Below are 23,271 nucleotides of genomic sequence, written 5' to 3' on the forward strand. Positions count from 1 at the left end.
ATCTTCCCGGACCGGGGCACGAACCCGTGTCCCCTGCATCGGCAGGCGGACTCTCAACCACTGCGCCACCAGGGAAGCCCTTTCCTTCCTTTTTAAGGTTGAACAATATTCCCTTGTATGGATAGACCACCTTTTGTTTATCCATTCATCCATCTATGGACACTTGGGTTGCTTCCACTTTTCAGCTATGGTGAATAACGCTGCTATGAACATAGGTGTGTAAATATCTGTTCTGATTCCCCTTTTATACCCTTGAACTTTTCTAAATTTTGCCCATGTAGGTTTCATTCTCACATTCATTTTGTTGTTTGATGCCCACTGCATTGGTACCTCAGTCAAAACTCAGACAGGAAGAAATTCATCTTAACATTCTGCTACAGTAAGACTCGAAGGTAACCTTAAGCTCTAAGCAAAGTCCTGTAACTTTAGACATTATTCCAGACAGGTCTTGTCACTCAGGGAAAAGGAGCCTCAGTGAAAAGGCCTCCAAAGCTCATGACTCCTTTTTCCAGTGGAGGTTTTCGGTACAGATTGGTCCCGGTAAGCTCCTCAAGAAATAGAATCCAAATGCTAGCACAGGGTTTACATACAATCCAGCGATTGCACTCTTAGTTGTACACCCAGGAGAAATGAAAACGTGTCCACACAAAAACTTGTGGACAAATGTTCATAGCAGCATAATTCAGAATAGCTGAAAAGCGGAAGAAACTCAAATGTCCATCAACTGACAAATGGACAAAATGTGTGATATCCAGCCAATGAACTACTTACTATTCAGCAATAAAGTCAATGAAGTATTGATACAATTTATGATATACTGAGCCTCAAAAACATTATACTAAGTGAAAGAAGCCAAACACAAAAGCCCACATATTGTGTGACTCCATGTATATGAAATGCGCAGAAGAAGCAAATCCATGGAGACAGGAAGTTGATTAGCGGTTGCCTTAGGCTGGTCGGTGAAAGTGGAAAGTGACTGCAGATGGACACAAATAGAAAGAAAGGGCTTCTTTCTGCGGTGATGAAAATGTTCTAAAATTGGATTGTGGTGATGATTGCACAACTGTCATTTTACCGAAAATCACTTACTTTAAATGAGTGATTTTTATGGCATAACAATTATACCTCAATAAAGCTGCTTTAAAATATAATTCAAGGACTTCCCTGGTGGCACAGTGGTTAAGAATATGCCTGCCAATGCAGGGGACACGGGTTCGAGCCCTGGTCCGGGAAGATCTCACATGCCGCGGAGCAACTAAGCCCATGCGCCACAGCTACTGAGCCTGCGCTCTAGAGTCTGTGAGCCACAACTTCTGAAGCCCGCGCGCCTAGAGCCCATCCTCTGCAACAAAAGAAGCCACCGCAATGAGAAGCCCACGCACCGCAAGGAAGAGTAGCCCCCGCTCACTGCAACTAGAGAGAACCCGCGCGCAGCAACGAAGACCCAACGCAGCCATAAATTAATTAATTAAATATATATATATAATTTAAATATTTAACAATTATAGCTCCTGACATAATCAAAACACAGCCTTAATTAATTATCAAACAGAATTAAAGACTGGAACTTTCTATGGCAAAATGTTCATAGTGGGCTTTCCTGGTGGTGCAGTGGTTGAGAGCCCGCCTGCCAGTGCAGGGGACACGGAACTTCGTGCCCCGGTCCGGGAAGATCCCACATGCCGCGGAGCTGCTGGGCCCGTGAGCCATGGCCACTGAGCCTGCGCGTCCGGAGGCTGTGCTCCGCAACGGGAGAGGCCACAACAGTGAGAGGCCCGCGTACCGCAAAAAAAACAAAAACAAAAAAAAATGTTCATAGTGACTATCTCTGGCAATTAGGACTCTTTTCTTTTGGCTTATATGTATTTTACAAACTTTCTTCATTGAACATATGACTTTCCTAACAATAAAAGGTGTGTGTGTGTGTGTGTGTGTGTGTGTGTGTGTGTGTGTGTGTGTGTTTTAAATAAAAGGCATGGGTGAATTGATTGACTGATTGATTGTAAGTAGTAGTAAGTAGTTCATTGACTGGATATAATTAATTGATGGATTGATTGTAGTGGGGAAGGCGTTTCAAAATTAGATGGACAACCCACAAGCATAAAAGCACTCTGCCAAATTTGTTAAAATCTGTAAAATTTGTTAAAAGTTCTCTGTTGCAAAAACCAAACCAAAACCAAACCAATAATTAAACACAAAGTTAAAACACAGAAGGCAAATTGGGAAAACATTTGCAGAACACAATGACAGACAAAAGGATAATTTCTTTCATTTATAAAGCCCAGCTGAATCAGTAAGACAAATGCAAAGGATGTGAATAAGCAATTCAAAGAAAAAGAAATACTGACTGTCATTTTACATATACAGAGGTGTTCAACCTCATTCACATTTTGGTGAGGGTATAAATTTGTGCAATTTTTTAAAAGGGCAATTGAACAAAATCTACCAATACCTCTTTAAAGTGTAGTTCTATAGTTTAGGACTTAGCATTTCCACTCCTAGGAAGATTTTAGTTTTGTTTCCAAGGTTTAAGAGGTCCATGTTTGGTAGCATTAAGTTAAATGACGTCACGAAGATGTTTCGGTGGCACTTTTGTAAATGAATTGCTTCCAGAGCACCAAGAACCAAGCCGAAAACTCGTCCAGCTGTGAATACTTAGATCTGTAGATTACTTGTGTTCTAGATTTGTGAGTTGAGTGACAAGCACTTGAACAAAAACGTAGCATTTAAAAATTTCTTTATATTAGATAAAATATGGTACTTTACAAATGGAACTCTATGCATCTTTAAAAATTACTAGATTTAGATGTTCAAATGTGGAAATATCCCTAAGAACTATGAAGGGGGGCGGGGGGGAGAGCAGAAGAATGATCAGTAAAAATCCATATTGTATAACTATTAAAAAGGTAAGAATACAAACATATATAAATATGTACATATTTGGGGGGAACATAATATTGGTTACCTTTGGAAAGAGGGATTGCTGGTAAGGAGGGCTATTGACTTTTCATTTTGAACCTTTCTATGCTGTTTTGCGTGTTTTAAGCCCATGTCTGTCTTTTCCTTAAAGTCCAGAAAGGTGGTCGCAAGGATTACGAGACATTTTTGTTTTCTTCTTTTTAACTTTTCTGTATTTAAAAACAACTGAATGGATTTGTAATCTAAACAGGTTATTTTCTGCTTGACCTCCGGTCACAGAGCTGCCAGATGTGGTGGTGAAGGATTCCCGCTGCCGCCAGGGCGCTGGGGCAGCGCGCACGTGCGGGCGGCCCGGCGGCCGCGACCCGAGCATCCCGCGGTCGCCTGGGGTCGCGGGTCACACCCCTCCGCGGCGAGCGGACAGTGCGCATGCGCGGAAGGGCGGCCTGCGCGCGCCGAGCCGCGGCGAGAGGGGAGCCGGGTGCGAGCGCCGCGGGGCTGGGGCGGTCCTCGCTCGGCTCCCGATGGTTCCCCTTTCTCCTTTCTTGCGGTGATTTGCCTTCTCGTGCTGGAATTTCTTACCTAAGCCCATTCCCCAACGGGCACCCCTAGGGAGGCGAAGGCCGGGCCGGGAAAGGAGAAGAGCTGGTGGGCACACGCTTTGGGGTCCACTTGACTGTATCCTCCCAGATTTTCTCTTTCATCGATCTTTACAGAATTTGCCATGAACCTGCGGTACTCGGCTCCAGCCGGTTGATTTTAGAATGTTCTCACACTGAGTCAACATGCGTACATTTACCGAGGAAGCCAGGATAAACAGGCGTGGTGACCCCTCCTGCGAGGCGCTAGATGGCAGAAGCGCCCAGGAAATGCCTCAAGTCCCAGAATGCCCAAGGAGGGGACCGCTCCCGCCCGACTGTGGCCGCCTCGACTTCAGTGTTTAAGACCATGTCACCGAGTCGCTCTTCTCTCAACGTTCTGCCTCATGATGAAAGAAAAGGAGAGAAGAAAGAGGGAGGGAGGGAGGGAGGGAGGAGTGGAGAGAGAGAGAGAAAGAAAGAGAGAGGAGGAGATGGGGAGAGAGGGAGAGAAAGAACCCACAACTTTCTTTAATTCCGTGTTGGCCTCATTAGGCCAATAGGTTCTTTTCTAGAGACTCGATTCCCCCAAGTGTTACCTTGGGGATTCTCACCTCTTGACTCTGGGTATCCTTAACGCTCTGCTCTTCTGGGCGGTGTTTGCTTCTCCACAGGATGAATGCTGTGCATTTGAGCTCTGAGAACCAGAGTTTATTCAGGATGGAGGGTGTATACAAAGGAGGGGGAACTGGGGCACAAAGAGAGGAAACTGGTCCCCATTCCTTAGCTTGCTCCCCGTTCCGGCCTCCTTTTCACACAAAGGCAGGCGTAGCTGGCAGATGCCGACGGGGACGTCCTGAGGTCTTCCACTTCCTGGCTTCAGGTTGACTCCGCATGGCTTTGTCAGCGCTCCTCTGGCAGCCCCCTGTGTTCTCGGGTCTCTTGCCCTGACCCTAGCTCGTTTGTGTGAGTCCTCACCTGCGGTGTCCCTAGCCGTGGATGTGCCCTCTCCCCGAGTCTCTCCTACGGGCCACTATGTGCCCACAATTTCTGTCCTCTCAGTGTCTTTCCACTGTCACCTTCTCAGCTAACCCCCTTTATTTATTTATTTCACCAAAACAGTTTTTATTTCCAGGGTTTAATTGGGTATGCACACAGGCATGACACAGGTTTGGATCCATTAAGTCCTCATGCAGAATGATATTCTCCATAAAGAAGCCAGTTTCACCCAAGCAACTATCTACACACCTATGTTACAACACTTAACATCAAATCTGGTATCTGAAGAAAAGATACACATATAATTAAGTTACGTATTTTACAGAAAGATTAAAACTTCAAGTCACACAAAACTCAAAAACTGTATTAAAAGTTAGAATAGAAAACTCAGAGATCCACCTGGAATGACTAGAGAATGGAAGTTCTGTATCCACCTGTGTTAAAACTGGTAAATGTGGTGAAATTTGTTACCAGTAAAATGCATTCGTTTACTCAATGTAAGTTATCTAATTTTAACAATATGGCATCCTAAAAACCAAATGTATTTTTATGACGAGGCACTTTCTCACCTAACCCCATTTAAAATGAGGTTTTGTTCAGGTTATTTGTATGGAAATATGTTAACATAAATGTTTCAGACATTACATGAGATTTCTAAAAGTTTTTTTTATTTATTTTATTTTATTTATTTTATTATATAATAATAAATATTATTTACTTTATTATTTTATTATTATATAATAAAAATTTATTATAAAATAAAATTTATTTCATTTTTTTAAGTATTATTTAAAAAATAAAAATAAATAAAATGAGGTTTTGCTTCGCTCATACCTTTGGAATGTGATGAACAATCAGGCTTCTTTTGAGTGCCACCACCAGATCTCCACCTCATATGGCTCCAGGAAATCCTATGCTTTCCCGCCATTTGTTGTTACTCAGTAAACCCCTAACTTCTTGTTGGGGGATTCAAAGGGGGATTAGAAAGATTTCTTGCTTTCAGAAAGACTAAGCACACGCAACAACTAGTGAATAATTCAGGATGACATTTTAGGACAATAATGTTTAAAGTTATTTTTAAAAATAAAAGTGTAGGGACTTCCCTGGCGGTCCAGTGGTTAAGACTTCGCCGTCCAGTGCAGGGGGTGAGGGTTCCATCCCTGGAAGGGGAGCTAAGATCCCACATGCCTCGGGGCCGAAAAACCAAAACATAAAACAGAAGCATTATGGTAACAAATTCAATAAAGACTTTAAAAAATGGTCCACATCAAGAAAAAAATCTAAATAAAATAAAAAACAATAAAAAATAAAAGTGTAATGAAACAACCATGTCTGAAAACAAGGCTACTGTGGGAGATCTTACCTAAAAGCTGCACAGAAATATAGACCATTAAATGACAGGGATGCAATGATGCTTTGAACGCTTGGATGGCTGGGCTTGCAGCTCAGTGAAATGCGTCTGAGTTTCGTGAGACCAAGCAGCTCACGGATCAGTGGTTTACAGGTTGCCACCGCGGCTCTACCCAGAAGAGTCTCTGTTGAGCTTTGTTCCTAAACGAGATCTCCTGCAGTGGAGGAGAAAGACAGGAAGCTCTCGCCAGGAGTGAACATGAAGAGGAGACAGGGAAAGACTCCTTCAGGGGGTTCTGAGAGCGTGCTTTGTGTAGGACAAGGCTGCTCTCATCCTGGTGCTTTCCTGCTCAAAATCATTGGCTTCTCGTTGCCTAAAGCGGCATTTCCAAAGTGAATTCCACAGAACAGCTGTGCTTTATTCCATGAAAAGAGGTTCCACGGGTTAAACCAGCACTTTTCAAACTTTAATCGCTGTATCAGTCACCTTGGGACCTTGTGAAATGAAGATTCTGATTCTGGAGTGGAGCCTGAGATTCTGCATTTTCTACCGAGCTCGCCGGTGGTGCTGATGCTTCTGGTCTGCAGACCACATGCTGAGTGACCAAAGGATCAAAACTGGTTAAACAGATATCTTTTTCTTTTTTTAATTTTATTTTTGGCTGCGTTGGGTCTTCGTTGCTGCGCACGGGCTTTCTCTAGTTGCGGCGAGCGGGGGCTACTCTTCGTTGCGGTGCGCAGACTTCTCACTGCGGTGGCTTCTCTCGTTGCAGAGCACGGGCTCTAGGCGTGCGGGCTTCAGTAGTTGTGACACGTGGGCTCAGTAGCTGTGGCTCGCGGGCTCTAGAGCACAGGCTCAGTAGTTGTGGCACATGGGCTTAGTTGCTCCGCGGCATGTGGGATCTTCCCGGACCAGGGCTCGAACCCATGTCCCCTGCATTGGCAGGCGGATTCTTAACCACGGCGCCACCAGGGAAGCCCTTTTTTTTTTTTTTTTTTTTTTCTTTTTAAGGAATTTTAATGCCTTTGATGTGCTCATGTGTACTGTAAATCTCCAAGAGGCATGAACAGAATTCAATGTTTCCCAAATGTATCTGCTCTTGGAATCCTTTCTTCATGGAGCATCTCTGAGGAATAGGTTTTTGGGAAATGCTAATCGAAATGATAAAGCCAAGTTCTGGCATTCCAGAGATGCGTGCTGCTCTCCTACTCACCCTGTTCGCTACTCCTGCAGACTCCGAGTTCCTAAACAAAGGCTTTGAAAGTTTTAAGTTCGCCATCAGACCCCTACATCACTCTCCTACTCACTTACTCTTTATCTGCATCTCCCCCTTTCCCTTCCTGCCTCCTGGTTCGATTCCCATCGTGCCCACTACTCCTAAGTGCAGTGCCTCCTAAACTTCAATAAGCTTAAGAATCCACCCCCCTCACTGGTTAAATGCAGATTCCTTGGTCCCATCTCCAGAGACCCTGATTTAGGAAGTCTGGAGTGCAGCCTGAAAATCCGCATTTCTAACAAGCTCCCGGTGACACCGATGCCACCATCCAAGGACCACACTTTGAGATAGACTCTCCCTCACCAGAGAGGCCCCCTTTCCCACTAACTTTGGAACTTCCTAGTACTTAGCAGGCAACCACTGGATGGCTGTTTACTTTTTCTTGACTGTGTTTTATTCCCTGTAAATCTGTAAGCCTCGAGTGAAGGGACCATGACTTAATTCTTCTTTTCTAGTTGTCTAGTTCAGTACTTTGAATGAACAGCAAATGAAGGCCACCCCTCTGTGAGCCAGGCACCGGCTGCTGAGGCTGGCGGGGGCAAGATGAGCCACCTTCCCTGCTCCAGCCACATGCTTCCCCTCCTCCCGCTGAGGGGCCCAGATCGGCTGGACTTCCTTCACAGTGATGCAAGCTTTCTGGAAAAAGGCAACGGCCTGGCTCATCATCAAATTCGCTTCTTGCTTCTGGCACGTGTGCTTGTGTCGCCCAGACCCTTGGGCTGGCATAGACGCTGGCACAGACGCTGGCACAGATATTTTGCCCCTTTACCATGTATCCTGGTTACCGGTAATTGGTTTTGTTTTCATGCTCACTCCCTCCCTTCATACCCTGCAGGACCTCTGAAAGGCATACTTGTTTCCTTCTCTCTCTGTCTCTGCCTCTCTGTCTCTCTCTCTTCCCTTCCTCATATTCCTGGCTGATGCCGTGGACTGTCATAGCCTGGGTCGTCTGCCTGACTTTGAAACCCAATCACTTTGTCCTGCCTTCAACAAGGGCACACAAACGTAACTGCATGCAGACAGGTACAGAGAAAAAGTCTGTATTGCCTCCATTTTAATAAAATCCTGCCTCTTGCCATTTGGAGGTATAGCCCAACCTACATACCAGAGATGACAGCCATAGCGAAAAATACGTAAGGCCCCTGACAAACATTTATCCATCCTCTGTGCTTGGCGCTTCAGGTTATATGAAGATGAACCAGACTTCAAGGATCTTGCAGTTTAGAAGGAGAGGCAACACAGCCACATAGAACGTGACACGTTCCATGAACAAAATATAAGTGAAGTAGGGGAAGAACTTCAAAAGAAGGAATTTTATGGGTTGAATCGTGGTCTCCACCAAAAGCCACGAGTTGAAGTTCTTACCCCTTTCGCCTCGGAATGTAACCATATTTAGAAATAGGCTGTTGCAGGTGTCATTATTTAAGATCGCGTCGTACTGGACTAGGGTGGCCTAATCCAATGTGCCTGGTGTCCTTAATAAAGGGGGAATTTGGAGACAGAAATGCACACAGGGAGAGTGCCATATGAATATGAAGGCAGAGACTCGGGGTGACGCCTCCACAGCCAAAGAACAACAAAGATGACCAGCAAACCACGAGAAACTAGGGGAGGGGCCTGGAGCAGAGCCCTCCTCATAGCCTCAGAAAGAGCCCATCCTGCGCTCAGAACTGTGCCGCAAATTTCCGCCACTGAAGCCTCTCACGGTTCGTGTTACTTTCTTAGAGCGGCCCTAGGAAACAGGGAGAGTTCTTGTGTCAGGCTACTAAGGAAGATTTCATAGAAAACGAAGGAGGCAGAATCCAAGCTCAGACTTAAAGAGAAGACATTCGAAGAAAAGGAAAGAGCATTAGGAAAAACAAGACAGAAAAACACTAAAAGCACTTGGGAAATTGACATGAGCTTTAGAACCTTCAGGGGGTCAGGGGAACTGGCAGAGGTAGTATTAGAGACGTCAGAGATGAGTATTGTAGGTTTGGGAAAATGTATTTTGAATTATGACATTATTTCTGTAATTCTGTATATAAGGCACCCAGCTATGCACGTCTTATAAATAAAATCTCATTTTTTTTATCCAGAGCATAACATAATTGCTGAACCCAGCTCTGACCATTTCACTACTGCATTTTTTTTTTTTTTCACGGTACACGGGCCTCTCACTGTTGCGGCCTCTCCCGTTGCGGAGCACAGGCTCCGGATGCGCAGGCCCAGCGGCCATGGCTCACGGGCCCAGCCGCTCCGCGGCACGTGGGACCCTCCCGGACCGGGGCACGAACCCACGTCCCCTGCATAGGCAGGCAGACTCTCAACCACTGTGCCACCAGGGAAGCCCTCACTACTGCATTTTGAACTTGAACATTCTCAGTTTTATAGCCACTGAATGGAATTTATGATATCAGAATAAAAATTCAGGCCTTAAATTTTTTAAATAAGACAGCATCAGAAGTTTCCCTACTCACTTATCAGCAATAATAACTTTTTTGCTTCTCTTTTAAGTGCTTGTTAGTCCTAGTGCTCTAGGAAGCACAACAGGAGAAGAGTTCTGGGATGGACGTCTAAAGGCCTAGACTCAGGGAAATAGGTCATTTCAATCTAGACTTTTCTAAGTGGCAAAGCCACTCATCCCCCACCCACCCCGCCCCTGCCATACACACATACAAGGTCTCACTGTCATGTCTAAAAACAGAGAAACATCTCCATCGTTTACCTTTCAAAACTGTGGTGAGGGTAAATGAAACGAGATTTTAAAAGATGCTTACGCAGGAAAATATATGTGTTTTACTTGATTTCTTCATTTACTCCAGGGAAAGGGCAGACTACATGGTCTTTAATATTCCTTCCACTATTAAATCCTAACCAAAGGAAGTAAATTAATTGAACTCTTACAGCACGGGTTTAGAGCAGTGGGAATTGTGTATGTGTATGGGGGCGGGGAGGGAAGTGGGCTATGTAGTGACACAGACACAGCCATACCTCTATCTGTGCCCTTAGATGGCAGCAGGGAGCTAATTCGTGACAAAGTTGGCTTCAGCCGGGCTTCTCTCTTTGTCAGAAAGGTTTCCCTTGACTTTTTACCTCAGAGATTCAACAGGATTCTCAATCGCTCTCTCTCAATCTCTCTCCTCTCCTCTCTCTTGCCCTAGGTTAAAGAAAACACCTTTTTACTACATTATGAAAAATGTCAAATGTTCACAAAGTGAGAATAATATACTGTAAGGGCCCCTGTAAAGTTTTGCCATATTTGCTTCAGTTATCCACCCATTCCTCTCTCCTTCCCTCCCTCCCACGCCATTGAATTTTAAGGCAAATCCCAGACTTCGTGTGCTTTGATATGCCGTCTAAAATACACGTGCATAGGACTTCCCTGGTGGTGCAGTGGTTGAGAGTCCGCCTGCCGATGCAGGGGACACGGGTTCGCGCCCTGGTCCGGGAAGATCCCACATGCCGCGGAGCGGCTGGGCCCCTGAGCCATGGCCGCTGAGCCTGCGCGTCCGGAGCCTGTGCTCCGCAACGGGAGATGCCACAACAGTGAGAGGCCTGCGTACCGCAAAAAAAAAATAATAATAAATAAGTAAATAAAATACATGTGCATATATTTCTATGACATAATGCTACTACGAAACTTAACAAAATTAATGATAACTTCTTAGAATCATATGTCTCTTTTCAATGTTTTTAAGCAAGAAAAATGGCAAGATTTTATATAATCTACAATTTAACCAAAAGAATACTTGAATAATAAACCAGTTCCAGTTGGGAGGTTTCTGATACAGCATTCCGTTATATAAATGGCTTTAGAGAAAAGTGTAGCTGGATTGTAACTGGAAGACCTGAGGAATATTCTCCTCTAAATTTTAGTCCATCTCATCACTGTTCTATGCTTCAGTTCTAGTAACCCCAGAATGGTGCTGTTACCTGGCAGGGCTCTAATGAAGATAAAAGAAACAGCATCTGTTAACCTCATTAAAGTTCACCGAGGCAGGATGGGGCTGCATGCTAGTAAATGGAGCACACAAATGTGAGGCATGTACACTGCTCTTCACGTTGAAAAGTAATCACAGAGAACCCTTTCTCCTTCAGCGCACGTACTGATACTTCAGAGCACGTGTGACACATGGAACTCCTATTAACTATGACAGGGTGGAGTTAGGTAGGAAAGACATGCCAGACACCACCTCTTAGTGACCTTGAGAGAAAATGCTAGTGCTATGCCTATAGCTGTGGGAAGAGATACATATAAATATATGTTCATGTCAGTTAGATCTTTGATACCTGGAAAACAAGAATTTAGGAAAGGGAGTCTGGCTGATAACTGTTCCAGAAGAAAACAACTCAATTTGTCAGTAAATAACAAAAACCTTCATATTACCCAGCTATTCTGCTTTCAGCAACTTACCCTAAATAAGTGAACATAGATGCAGGCAAACATACACTTCTAAGGTCATTTGTGTCAGTCGTGTTTATAACCACAAACATTTTTTATATGTTCAACAACACAGTTGGTTGAATAAATTACATTACAGCATCATGATGAAATACTTTGTAGCCTTTAAAATGCACCTAGCGGGAATATATTAATATGTAAATGTTTTGACATTATCTTTAGTAAAAATAATCATGTTATAAGATAGTACAATGAGGATAATTCCTCTTTAACTATATTAGTGTATTTACACCTGCACACACACATACACATATGCACAGAGAAACAAGGTTAGAAAGATACAGAGTTAACATAATGCTAATAGTAATTATCTCTTTAAGTAGAATAATTTTTTTGCCTCTAGATTTTTCTATAATGTACATACAGAACTTATGTAAAAAATTCTTTTTCTTTCTAAAATTTGACTATCAGATCTGACAACATGGAAGACTGACCTAAAGTAGAATGCCATGTACTACCAACCCAGAGAAATAACACATACAAGGAAGATAGAAAAAGAAAACAAGTCCCTCAGAAATAGAGAGAAATTTGAAACCCAGAATGAGATGCACATGAATTGACCATGCTCATGGTTGAAGGCACCATAGAGAAGGGACCCAGCAGTAGGTACCTAAACACCAGGAGCTTGGATTTTAACGACACACGAGGACAGGAGATGAAACTTTAGGTTAAGTGGTCCACCACAAATTTTAAAAATACATAATATACCTGAACAAATGACCCCCATTCATGCAGCAGGATTAGCCCCTCAAGAACAGTCTGAAGGGGATTATGAAATAAGCATGTTTAAAATTATTAGAGAGATATTAAAAAGAAAGGAATAGAAACTATGAGGAAAGAATAAGACACTACAAAAAAAGAACAGGAAGATTTGAAAAATAGATAAAACTTACAGAAATTAAAAATAGTTATTGAAACAAAAAAATATAGATTCTCTCCTCCTAACAAGTTTAAAAGAAGGATTAAATAGTAAATTAAGTTCCAATGAAGAAATTATGAGAGATCTGCAAGACAGCATTGAGAAAATTAACCAGAAAGAGTCCAAAATGATAATAGAAAATGTGAAAAAGAGGCTAAGAGATATAGTGGATAAAATAAAAAGGTCCAAGATACATACAAAAAGGAAAAGGAAAGAATATAGATGATGAGGTAAAGGCAGTATTTTAAGAGAATAGGCTCAGAGGTTTCCTGAGTTGATGAAAGGCATGAATCCACATATCCATTGAATCCCAATGAGTCCAAAGAAATATAAACAAAAAGAAGGACTTCCCTGGCGGTCCAGTGGTTAAGACTTTGCCTTCCAATGCAGAGGGTGTGGGTTTGATCCCTGGTCAGAGAGCTAAGATCCCACATGCCTCAGGGCTGAAAATCCAAAACATAAAACAGAAATAATATTGTAACAAATTCAACAAAGACTTTAAAAAATGGTCCACATCAAAAAATAAATAAATAAATTTCTAAACCCATTTTAATGACATTGCAGGATGGCAAGAAAAAAAATCTTAAAAATAACTGGGGGGAAAAAAAGAATTTCTACAAAGGAAAAATGTAAGTAGCACAATAGAGGCCAGAAGATAATGAAATATTATTTTCAAAGTGCTTCCACAAAATTACTATCAAATTAAAATTCTCTCCTCAGGTAAACTGTTATTCCAGAGTAAGAACAAAATCAAAAGGTTTAAAGACAAAGAGACTAAAACAATTTAACATCTACAGAACTTAGTAGGAAACTAATCAACCCTAGAAGAAAGAAATGGGAGCAAGAAGCAATGATAAACAAAGAATCTGGTCACCTGTGTGTAAACCTAAATGAGCACCAACTGTAACTAAACAACAATATCTAGGGGACGGGCGGGAACAAAGCGCAACTAAAAGACTGGACAACAGTAACAACATATAAAATGAGGGATTGCTAGGGTTACAGCATCCTAGGGGCTTATATCATTCCGAAGGAGGGTAGAAACACTAATTAACCTTAGACTTTAAGAAGACAGGAAAAGGCTTCCCTGGTGGTGCAGTGGTTAAGAATCTGCCTGTCAGTCCAGGGAACATGGGTTCGAGCCCTGGTCCGGGAAGATCCCACATGCCGCAGAGCAACTAAGCCTGTGTGCCACAACTCAACTACTGAGCCTGTGCTCTAGAGCCCGCGAGCCACAACTACTGACCCCGTGTGCCACAACTACTGAAGCCTGCACGACTAGAGCCAGTGCTCCACAAGAGAAGCCACCGCAATGAGAAGCCTGCGCACCGCAATGAAGAGTAGCACCTACTCGCTGCAACTAGAGAAAGTCCACGTGCAGCAACCAAGACCCAACACAGCCAAAAATAAATTTTTTTTAAAAAAGAGAACAAGACAGGAAATAAGGAACAACATAATGAACAACTACAAGAGAAGACTTGGTAGATATGAAACATAAAGTAAGAAGAGGAAAAAAATCCAAATCTAACAGCAAACAAAATAAGGTGCTATAGTTAAATTAATGCCAGGCAAAGACGACTCAGAGGCACAACCCCATCCCCCAAATCATTATAAATAATCATGGAAAAGCTTCCCATGCTATGGACCAGGTCTAGAATAAACTTGATAACAAAACCAGAGAAGGACGGCACAAGAAGGAAAAATTACAGGTCAATCTCATTTGTAAACATGGATGCAAAAATCCTAAATAAGATATTAGCAAAACCAAACCAGAAGTGTGTATTTTTAAAAAGGAAGGAAAACATCCTTGCATTATTCCAGGAATACACAAATAGTTTAACATTAGAAAATCCATTAACATAATCCACCATATAAACAGATTAAAGTACAGAAACTATAAGATCTTCTTAGCAAATGCAAGAAAAAGATTTGATTGAATTGACAGAATCATGATTTTAAAAAGAAAAAGTCTTGGCAAACTAGAAAGAGAAGGGAACTTCTTTAAAGAGTATATCAGGGGCTTCCCTGGTGGCGCAGTGGTTAAGAACCGCCTACCAGTGCACGAGGCAAGGGTTTGAGCCCCGGTCCAGGAAGATCCCACGTGCCGCGGAGCGGCTGGGCCCGTGAGCCATGGCCGCCGAGCCTGTGCATCCGGAGCCTGTGCATCCGGAGCCTGTGCTCCGCAACGGGAGACACCACAACAGTGAGAGGCCCGCGTGCCGCAAAAAAAAAAAAAACAACAAAAAAGAAAACACAATGTAGAATTCTATCAAATATTGAAAGAAAAAATAATACAAGAACATTAAGAAAATTTTGAAGAAAAATGAGGTGGGAGTAGTTGTCCTCTCATTGATCAAAACTCATTGTAAACTCATAGTAATTAACAAGCATGTTATTGGTACAAGGATAGGCAAATAGACCAGTGAGATAGAAAACAGAGACCCTAGAAAGAAACCCATATTTCTTATGAGAAATTGATGATCGAAAAAGTTTTCAATCCACGTTGAAAAAGAAGACATCTTCTTCATACTACACACCATATTCTGGAATACCAAAAAATTTCCAGATTGATTCCAAACCTAATGGAAAAAAGCAAAACTTTCAAATTTCTAAAAACTTACTGACAAAAATATAGGCTATTTATGACCTCAGGGTATGGCTGACATTCTTAAATAAGACAATAAAAACACAATGCATACAAAACTGGTAAATTTGATGTCATTAAAATAACACATTTCTGCATGAGAAAAGAAAATGCACGCCCAACCACAGATCAGGAGAAGGTATTTATATAAAGAAGAACTACAGAATTAGGGGAGCAGCCACGAGGGGTTTGGGGGAAATGACCTAACAGAAAAATGTCAAAATTATATGAATAAGTAATTTATGAAAGAATATGAGTGGCAAAGAGTTTTAATTGTAGAGATAGTCACTGTTAGACCACATTAAACTGTCAATTTCAATAGTTTTTGGCTCACAAAAAAATGCAGTTTTATATAGGTAAAACTAGTAGCAGTAAGAGAAAAAATCATATAGAGAGAGGGAGAGAGAGAGAGAGAGAGAGAGAGAGAGACAGAAACAGAGAGAGAGAGACAGAGAGAGAGAGAGAGAGAGAGAGAGAGAGAGAGAGAGAAAGAAATTGGCTCATGCAGTTATGGAGACTGACAGGTCCCAGAACTGCAGTTGGCAAGCTGAAGGCCCAGGAGAGCCAATTACAGCAACTTACAATGGTGTAAAGCTCCAATTCAAAATCCAGCAGGCTCAAGAACGAATCAAAGCTGATGTTTCGGTCTGAGTCCAAAGGCCAGACAAGACCAATGTCTTAAGCAGTCAGGCAAGAGAAATTCCCAACTCAGTCTTTTTGTTCTATTCACATCCTCAGTTGATTGGATGAGGTCCACCCACATTAGGGAGGGCCATTTGCTCTACCCAGTCTACCAATGCAAATGTGAATTTCATCGAAAACCACCCTCACCAGACATACCCAGAATAATGTTTGATCAAATGCGGGGACATTCCAACGGCTGGTCAGCTTGGCACGTGAAGTTAATCATCACAGGCACTCACCCCCATGTTATTTGTAACATCACAGAACTGAAAACCATCCACCTGTCTACTCGTTCCACAAGTATTCACTCCGCACCCATTATGCGCCATGGGTTGTTCAATGTGTCGGGATAGACCAGGGGATACAGACATTCCTCCTCCTGCAAAGCTTATGTATTAGTTATGGGAGACAACTGGCAAGCATAATACTTGAGTTGGTTCCATGTTACTTATGTAAGCAGGGAGTGGTACTTTCCATAGTGTCAGGGAGACCATTCATAGTATATTCTCTATAGATGCCACTCTCTGAAAGTGTGTTGGGAATAAGTGGCAAATGGAGATTTAAATTAAATCAAGGCAGGCCTCATTTGGAAGTAGCCTATTAGCACAAACTTAAAAGTGATGAGGGAAATAGAGTACAGATATCTGGAGAAAAAAAGAGCCAAAAGGTAGAAGAAACAGACCTTGTAAAAAACAAACAAAAAACCCAATAATAATACCAATATTATCCTTGGTTTCGAGCTCTTTATCAGCGGTCCCCAACCCTTTCGGCACCAGGGACCGGTTTCGTGGAAGATGATTCTTCCCTGGACGGGGTTGGGGGTCCAGGAATGGGGAGCGGCAGGGAGCAGCGTATGAAGCTTCGCTGGCTGGCTCACCTGCTGCTCCCCTCCTGCCATGCGGCCCGGTTCCTAACAGGCCGTGGACTGGTACCAGTCCATGGCCCGGGGGCTGGGGACCCTTGCTTTACATCACATCCTACAAATGTGCCACCTATTTTGTACCCTTGCTCACTGATTCACGAGTGGAAGGAGGGCACCAGCAAGCACTCTTGTCATTTTGTGTGTATTTTTCTAGAAATAGTTTGCGCATTAACAAAAGCATATGGACATATTATTTTAACCTTTTCCACAGCAGTGGCATATCTACATTTTGCTATTTTCAGTTAAAACACCATGGATAATTTTCCATAACAGGACATGCAGAGCTGTCTGATTTTTTTTTTTTTTAAGATGTTGGGGTAGGAGTTTATTAATTAATTTATTTTTGCTGTGTTGGGTCTTCCTTTCTGTGCGAGGGCTTTCTCTAGTTGTGGCAAGCGGGGGCCACTCTTTCATCGCGGTGCGCGGGCCTCTCACTGTCGCAGCCTCTCTTGTTGCGGAGCACAGGCTCCAGACGCGCAGCCTCAGTAGTTGTGGCTCACGGGCCTAGTTGCTCTGCGGCATGTGGGATCCTCCCAGACCAGGGCTCGAACCCGTGTCCCCTGCATTAGCAGGCAGATTCTCAACCACTGTGCCACCAGGGAAGCCCTATCTCATTCTTTTTAATGGCTTTATAGCATCTAATTTTATGGTTGCACCATAATTGATTTAATTTGTCCTTCATGGAAGGACACTCACATTTGACTTTTTAATATTCAAAACATTGCTATAATGAGTATATTTTGAACATGTAATTTCACAAATGTATGAATAAACTTGACAGATGCTACCAAAACACCCCCCGTAGAGATCAATGTCAATTTCATAGATCAATATCAATTTCTACTTTTCACAGCAGCCTGAGTCCCCGTTTCCCTCATATCAACATAGTGTTACCAGTCTTCAACTCTTTTTGTGTGTGTGTGTTACGCGGGCCTCTCACTGTTGTGGCCTCTCCCGTTGTGGAGCACAGGCTCTGGACGTGCAGGCTCAGCGGCCATGGCTCACAGGCCCAGCCGCTCCGCGGCATGTGGGATCTTCCCGGACCGCGGCACGAACCCGCGCCCCCTGCATCGGCAGGCCGACTCTCAACCACTGCGCCACCTGGGAAGCCCCAGTCTTCAACTCTTAACCCATCTGATAAGTGAAAAGGGCCAACTTGTAGTTTTAACTTGCATTTCTTCAACGAGAGAGATCGGGCACCTCTTCTCAGGCTTAAGAACCACTTGTTCCCTGAAGTCAGCATTCAGTCAGGAAAACAGAAAGCACTCGAGGTAACAGAAAGCATACAGGAAAGGATTTAACACAGGTGCTTCCAAAACCTTGGAAGGGCTGGGTGAAAGGAAGGTCAGGGAAAGCTGCCAGTGAATTCAGGAAACCCAGAAGTCACAGGAATTGCAGGAAACCACGGCTGATGATCTCAGCTGCCGGCAGCCCTGAAGCAGGTATCAGTCGAGTGTGGAAGCTCCTGCAAGACCTCACGTATGCCATCTGAGCAAGCCTGACCCTGCCTCTGATGCTGAAGGAGCAATCAAGGCTTTTGTTTCTCTTCTGCTTTTCAAATATTACATGTGCCTCTCACTGGGAGACTGCAAGTAAACCCTCTTAGCAAGGGAATCAAGGAAGTGTGGTTTCTAGGCTTCCAGTTCCTACAATGCAGAATGAGAGTTTAGGAGGCAGGCCTAGTACCAAGTATCAGCAGGCAGTGCCCGGCACGGTCTACTCCTCTGGCTAGGCGGCACTCACACCTTTCCAGCTAGGTTTAAACCTCCAGGCGACTTCATGCTTCCACCGAATAGGATGCATCGATCCTCCCCACAACCAAGGCTGTTCACTTTCTTCCTAAGAGGGGAGAGAGGAAGTCCTATCAGTCACTACCCACCTCTGATCTTCATTCCTCTTTTGGTTCAATACAACTTGCCTTTGCCATCCTGTAACTTGAAGACTAGATTAAAAGTTTACTCAACAAAAACATGCCCTATATGAAATAACGAGGAAAAGGGGAGGGAAAAAAAAGGCACAACTGATTAAAATATAAAAGATACATTACAAAGCAATGAGAAAATATGCATTGTCACTAAAGTCCTTGTTTCTGCAACTGCTCCCAAGGTGAGAGTTGATATTTAAAATTTTCTTCTTTTACTATTTATTCTATGTTCCCTGTGCCTTGAGTCAAAACGTCAGTTAATTGAGATGCTTTACCTGGTGCGTGGCTCAAATCGTGACTGCTAAAGGATCAGTGCCATTAGGATTCTGCCTCTTCAACGCTGCCAAAGCCTTCTATCCATTCTCCCTCCACGCAGGGAAGTACTAAGAGGTATCCAGAAAAACTACTGTGGGTGTGTGTGTGCACGCAGGCTCGCATGTGTACGTGTGGGTTCTGTTAGGTAGACAAAGAGTTTTGGAGGCTTTTATTTACATTATGATATGGAAGAAAGTTCTGGACTTTGAGTCCTGTGTTCTTGTATTTCCTAGATGCTGTTCTGTCATGTTTCTTAAAGCAAGACTTGGGATTTGGCATATGTAATTGCTTATACTATTCAAAAGATCATTGAGATGGGTTACAAATAGGATTTTCCCCCCAAAAGGTAGACCAGTAAAAAAGAAACATTTTTATGGCAAAAGCACAGCAACAAAAGCAAAAACAAGTAAGTGGGACTACATCAAACTAAGAAGCTTCTGCTTAGCAAAAGAAATCAACAAAATGAAAAGGCCATCTACTGAATGGGAGAAAATATCTGCAAGTCATATAACTGAAAAGGGGTTAACATTCAAAATATATAAGGAGTAGCAAGAAAACTAACAACCTGATTAAAAAATGAGCTGAGGAATTGGACAGTTTTCCAAAGAAGACAAACAAATGGCAACAGGTACATGAAAGGATGCTCAATATCGTTAATCATCGGGGAAATGCAAATCAAAACCACGATGAGATACTACCTCATTCCTGTTAGAAATGCTATTATCAAAAAGACAGGAGATAACAAGTGTTGGCGAGGGTGTGGAGGAAAGGGAACCCTAGTGCATTGTTGGTGGGAATGTAACATGGTGCAGCCACTATAGAAAACGGTATGGAGTTTCCTCAAAAAATTAAACACAGAACTATCGTATGATCCAGCAATCCCACTTCTGAGTATACATCCAAAGGAAATGAGAACAGGATATCAAAAAGATGTCTGGGGCTTCCCTGGTGGCGCAGTGGTTGAGAGTCCACCTGCCAATGCAGGGGACGCGGGTTCATGCCCCGGTCCGGGAGGATCCCACATGCTGCGGAGCAGCTGGGCCCGTGAGCCATGGCCGCTGAGCCTGTGTGTCCGGAGCCTGTGCTCCGCAACGGGAGAGGCCACAACAGTGAGAGGCCCGCGTACCAAAAAAAAAAAAAAAAAAAAAAAGATGTCTGTACTCCCATGTTTATGGCAGCATTATTCACAATAGCCAAGGTATGGAAACAACCTAAGTGTCCATCAATGGATAAGCGAATAAAGAGTGGTATATATAGTCATCCTCAGTATCCAAGGACAATTGGTTCCAGGACCTACCCTGCAGGTACCAAAATCCATGGATACTCAAGTCCCTTATATAAAAAAATGTAGTATTTGCACGTAACCCATACACATCCTCCCACATACTTTAAATCACCTCTCAATTACTTATAATATCTAATACAATGTAAATGCTATGTAAATAGTTGTAGATATAATGTAAATAGTTGCCAGTATACAGCAAATTCAAGTTTGGTTTTTGGAACTTTCTGCAATTTTTTCCCCTGATATTTTTGATCTGCACTTGGTGGAATCCACAGATGCAGAACCTGAGGATACAAAGGACTGACTGTATACAATGGAATATTATTCAGCCGTGAGAAAGAAGGAAATCCTGTCATTTGCAACAATCTGGAAGGAACTTGACAGCATTGTACTAGTGAAATAAGGTGGGCAAAGACAAACACTATATGATGTCACTTATAGGTGGAATCTAAAAAGGACAAACTCAGAGGAACAGAGAATAGAGTAGTGGTTGCCAGAGGCTGCGAAGTAGGGGAAACGGGGAGATACTGTTCAAAGAGTACACCCTCCCCGGGATAAATATCAAGTGTGGGGATCTAATCCATAGCATGGTGATTATAACTAATAATACTGTATCATATATTTGAATGTTGCTCAAAGAGTAGATCTTAAATGTTCTCACCACCAAAAAGAAATGACTTGTCTCTACGTACAGTGACAGAAGTAACAAAAAAAACGAAAGAAAGAAAAGAAATGGTAACTATGTGATGGGATGGGGATCAACAGAGGCAGTAGCTAATAGTATGACGGCTGGTAGTAATTTTGTAATTTATAAATGTTTCAAATCAACACATTCTACATCTTAAACTTACACAATGTCATGTGTCAAGTATATCAAAATTAAGCCGGAAAAATATTGAATAAAGGTTAAAAAAAGAGAAATAATCACTTTTACCCTAAAATTTGAAGACGGTATGACTGAAAATTAACTATGTATAATTTATTCCACAAGGCAAAAACCTTCTCTCTTGAAACACACCAATTATAGATGCATAAGGAACAAGCGCAATAGGTAGTCTCTGAATTAAAATATCAGTGTGCTTCTACCAAATGAGAACTTGCATTAGGGGACAAGGGAAGGGACAATGCTGGAACATGCACTCAACAGAACTTCACTTATTGTTTAAAAAACAAACGAACCGAAGAAAAGCCCACTACTTCATAAATCCTAGAAATTGCTTCATCTAGTTAGGATCCTTGGATTTATAAAGACTTCTTTTTATTATTATCTTTAAAATATTTATTTATTTAGTTATTTGGCTGTGCCAGGTCTTAGCTGAGGCATGTACGTGGGATCTAATTCCCTGACCAGGGATCGAACCCAGGCCCCCTGCATTGGAAGTGCAGAGTCTTAACCTCACTATCTGGGAAGTCCCTTATAAAGTCTTTGATGGTGCATGGGACCTTAAGAAATCATCTAGACCGGTGATTCTTGGCTTTTTAAGGTCAAAGACGCATTTCAGAATGACATGAAAGTCGTGGGCATTTCTAACTAGAGAAATTCTCTAACATAATATCAGCATTTCACTCACACAACTATAACAAAATTGCGTATCTGCCCCTGTCAGAGTATCACCATGGAAACTGCATGCTTATACAAGTGTACGATGTGAAAGACATATTTGGACTCCTCCAATAACAAGGTCTCTTTTTTTTTTTGCGGTACGCGGGCCTCTCACTGTTGTGGCCTCTCCCATTGCGGAGCACAGGCTCCGGACGCGCAGGCTCAGTGGCCATGGCTCACGGGCCCAGCCGCTCCGCGGCATGTGGGATCTTCCTGGACCGGGGCACGAACCCGTGTCCCCTGCATCGGCAGGCGGACTCTCAACCGCTGCGCCACCAGGGAAGCCCCAACAAGGTCTCTTAATCTGGGTCTCAGGGACTTAGTTTTAGAGCATCCATAGATGGATTTCTGAAGGTCCATGCCATCTCCTTAAATTACATGCAAAATTTTGCAGGTAGAGTCTATTCAGTAAGTTATATTCCTGGGTTCTTCATGCCCTGAAATGCTTTTTCACACAGATTATATGGCTCAATCATAAAAACACCTGAGAAAAGTGAGGCACATATTATTTAACAGATGATAAAACTAAGGTGCAGAAAGAATAAGGCTTAAGGTAAACCTGTTCAAGGTCACATATAATATTAAGAACCACAAAAAGTGGTGTGTCATTGCAGAAAGGCTGTCATCTAAGTTTCATTAGACGTAGTTTCTAATCCCAAATCTTTGTCTAGTGTGGTAGGTAACCTTGAGCGTGTTACTTAGCCTCTCTAGGTCTCAGTTACATTATTTACATATAAAGGGGGCAGTGGGAGGGAATATTACCATTCCCTGCCTACCTCAGAGCTCTAAGAATCAGCTGAATTTACATAAATGCACTTTTAGACAAAATGTAAGAAAGTCCTATAGTTAACCTGTGGGTTGTAATTTAATGTATAAATCATCTAAAAACTTTCAAGTCTCAACTTCAAAAAAAAATTATGAGTTGCAAATGTGACACCCCATCAACATGAACAAATTGTTGACCACGAGGTACTTTCTAGAATTCTGGATGGCTCTAAGTATAGAGGGTCCAAGGACACTGGTCCTGTCCATAACCCCTCCAGGGATCGACAGAGCCCCAAATGAGAGTGTGCTGAACAGGGATACTGAAGACCTCACCAACCCTGATGGAAATCAGGACCTGATCTATTGTTTGGAGAGCCACTCTGAATCAGGAACCAACAGGGGCTCCTTTAGCAAGATCATCTGGAAGATAAACAGATGATTGATTTGGCTGCAATGCTACTGCTCTAGGCTGCAAGTTACCACATTCACAATTCTGGATGCAACAAACTGTGCACTCAAAGAAAGACAGACTCGAAGTATTTCTTCAAAAATAAACTGCAGGGGGACTTCCCTGGTTAAGAATCCACCTGCCAACACAGGGGACACGGATTCAATCCCTAGCCCGGGAAGATCCTACATGCCG

The 23,271-nt window shown here is 42.8% G+C and overlaps 1 protein-coding gene across 6 annotated transcripts in view; it reads right to left on the reverse strand.

The window, feature by feature from the left end:
• Positions 1–2,259: 2,259 nt before the first annotated feature.
• The window catches only part of TSNAX (translin associated factor X), a 59,414-nt gene continuing 38,402 nt past the window's right edge, over positions 2,260–23,271 (reverse strand). The window contains exons 6-8 of one of the 6 annotated variants that reach the window (XR_012326678.1): positions 18,482–18,575; positions 10,097–10,660; positions 2,260–8,855 (exon numbers count right to left, since the gene is read on the reverse strand). Coding sequence is in view for 4 of the 6 variants with exons in the window: in XM_073793665.1 (XP_073649766.1) it covers positions 10,422–10,660; positions 18,482–18,575 (333 nt within the window). In the remaining 2 variants the exon portion in view is untranslated. Of the gene's footprint in view, positions 10,661–12,891; positions 12,930–18,422; positions 18,576–23,271 lie in introns of those variants that run through there. The other 5 variants (XR_012326677.1, XM_073793665.1, XM_019941576.3 and 2 more) reach the window with 5 other exon arrangements.

Source organism: Tursiops truncatus, chromosome 16, assembly GCF_011762595.2.
Source record: "Tursiops truncatus isolate mTurTru1 chromosome 16, mTurTru1.mat.Y, whole genome shotgun sequence".
Lineage (NCBI taxonomy): Eukaryota > Metazoa > Chordata > Mammalia > Artiodactyla > Delphinidae > Tursiops > Tursiops truncatus.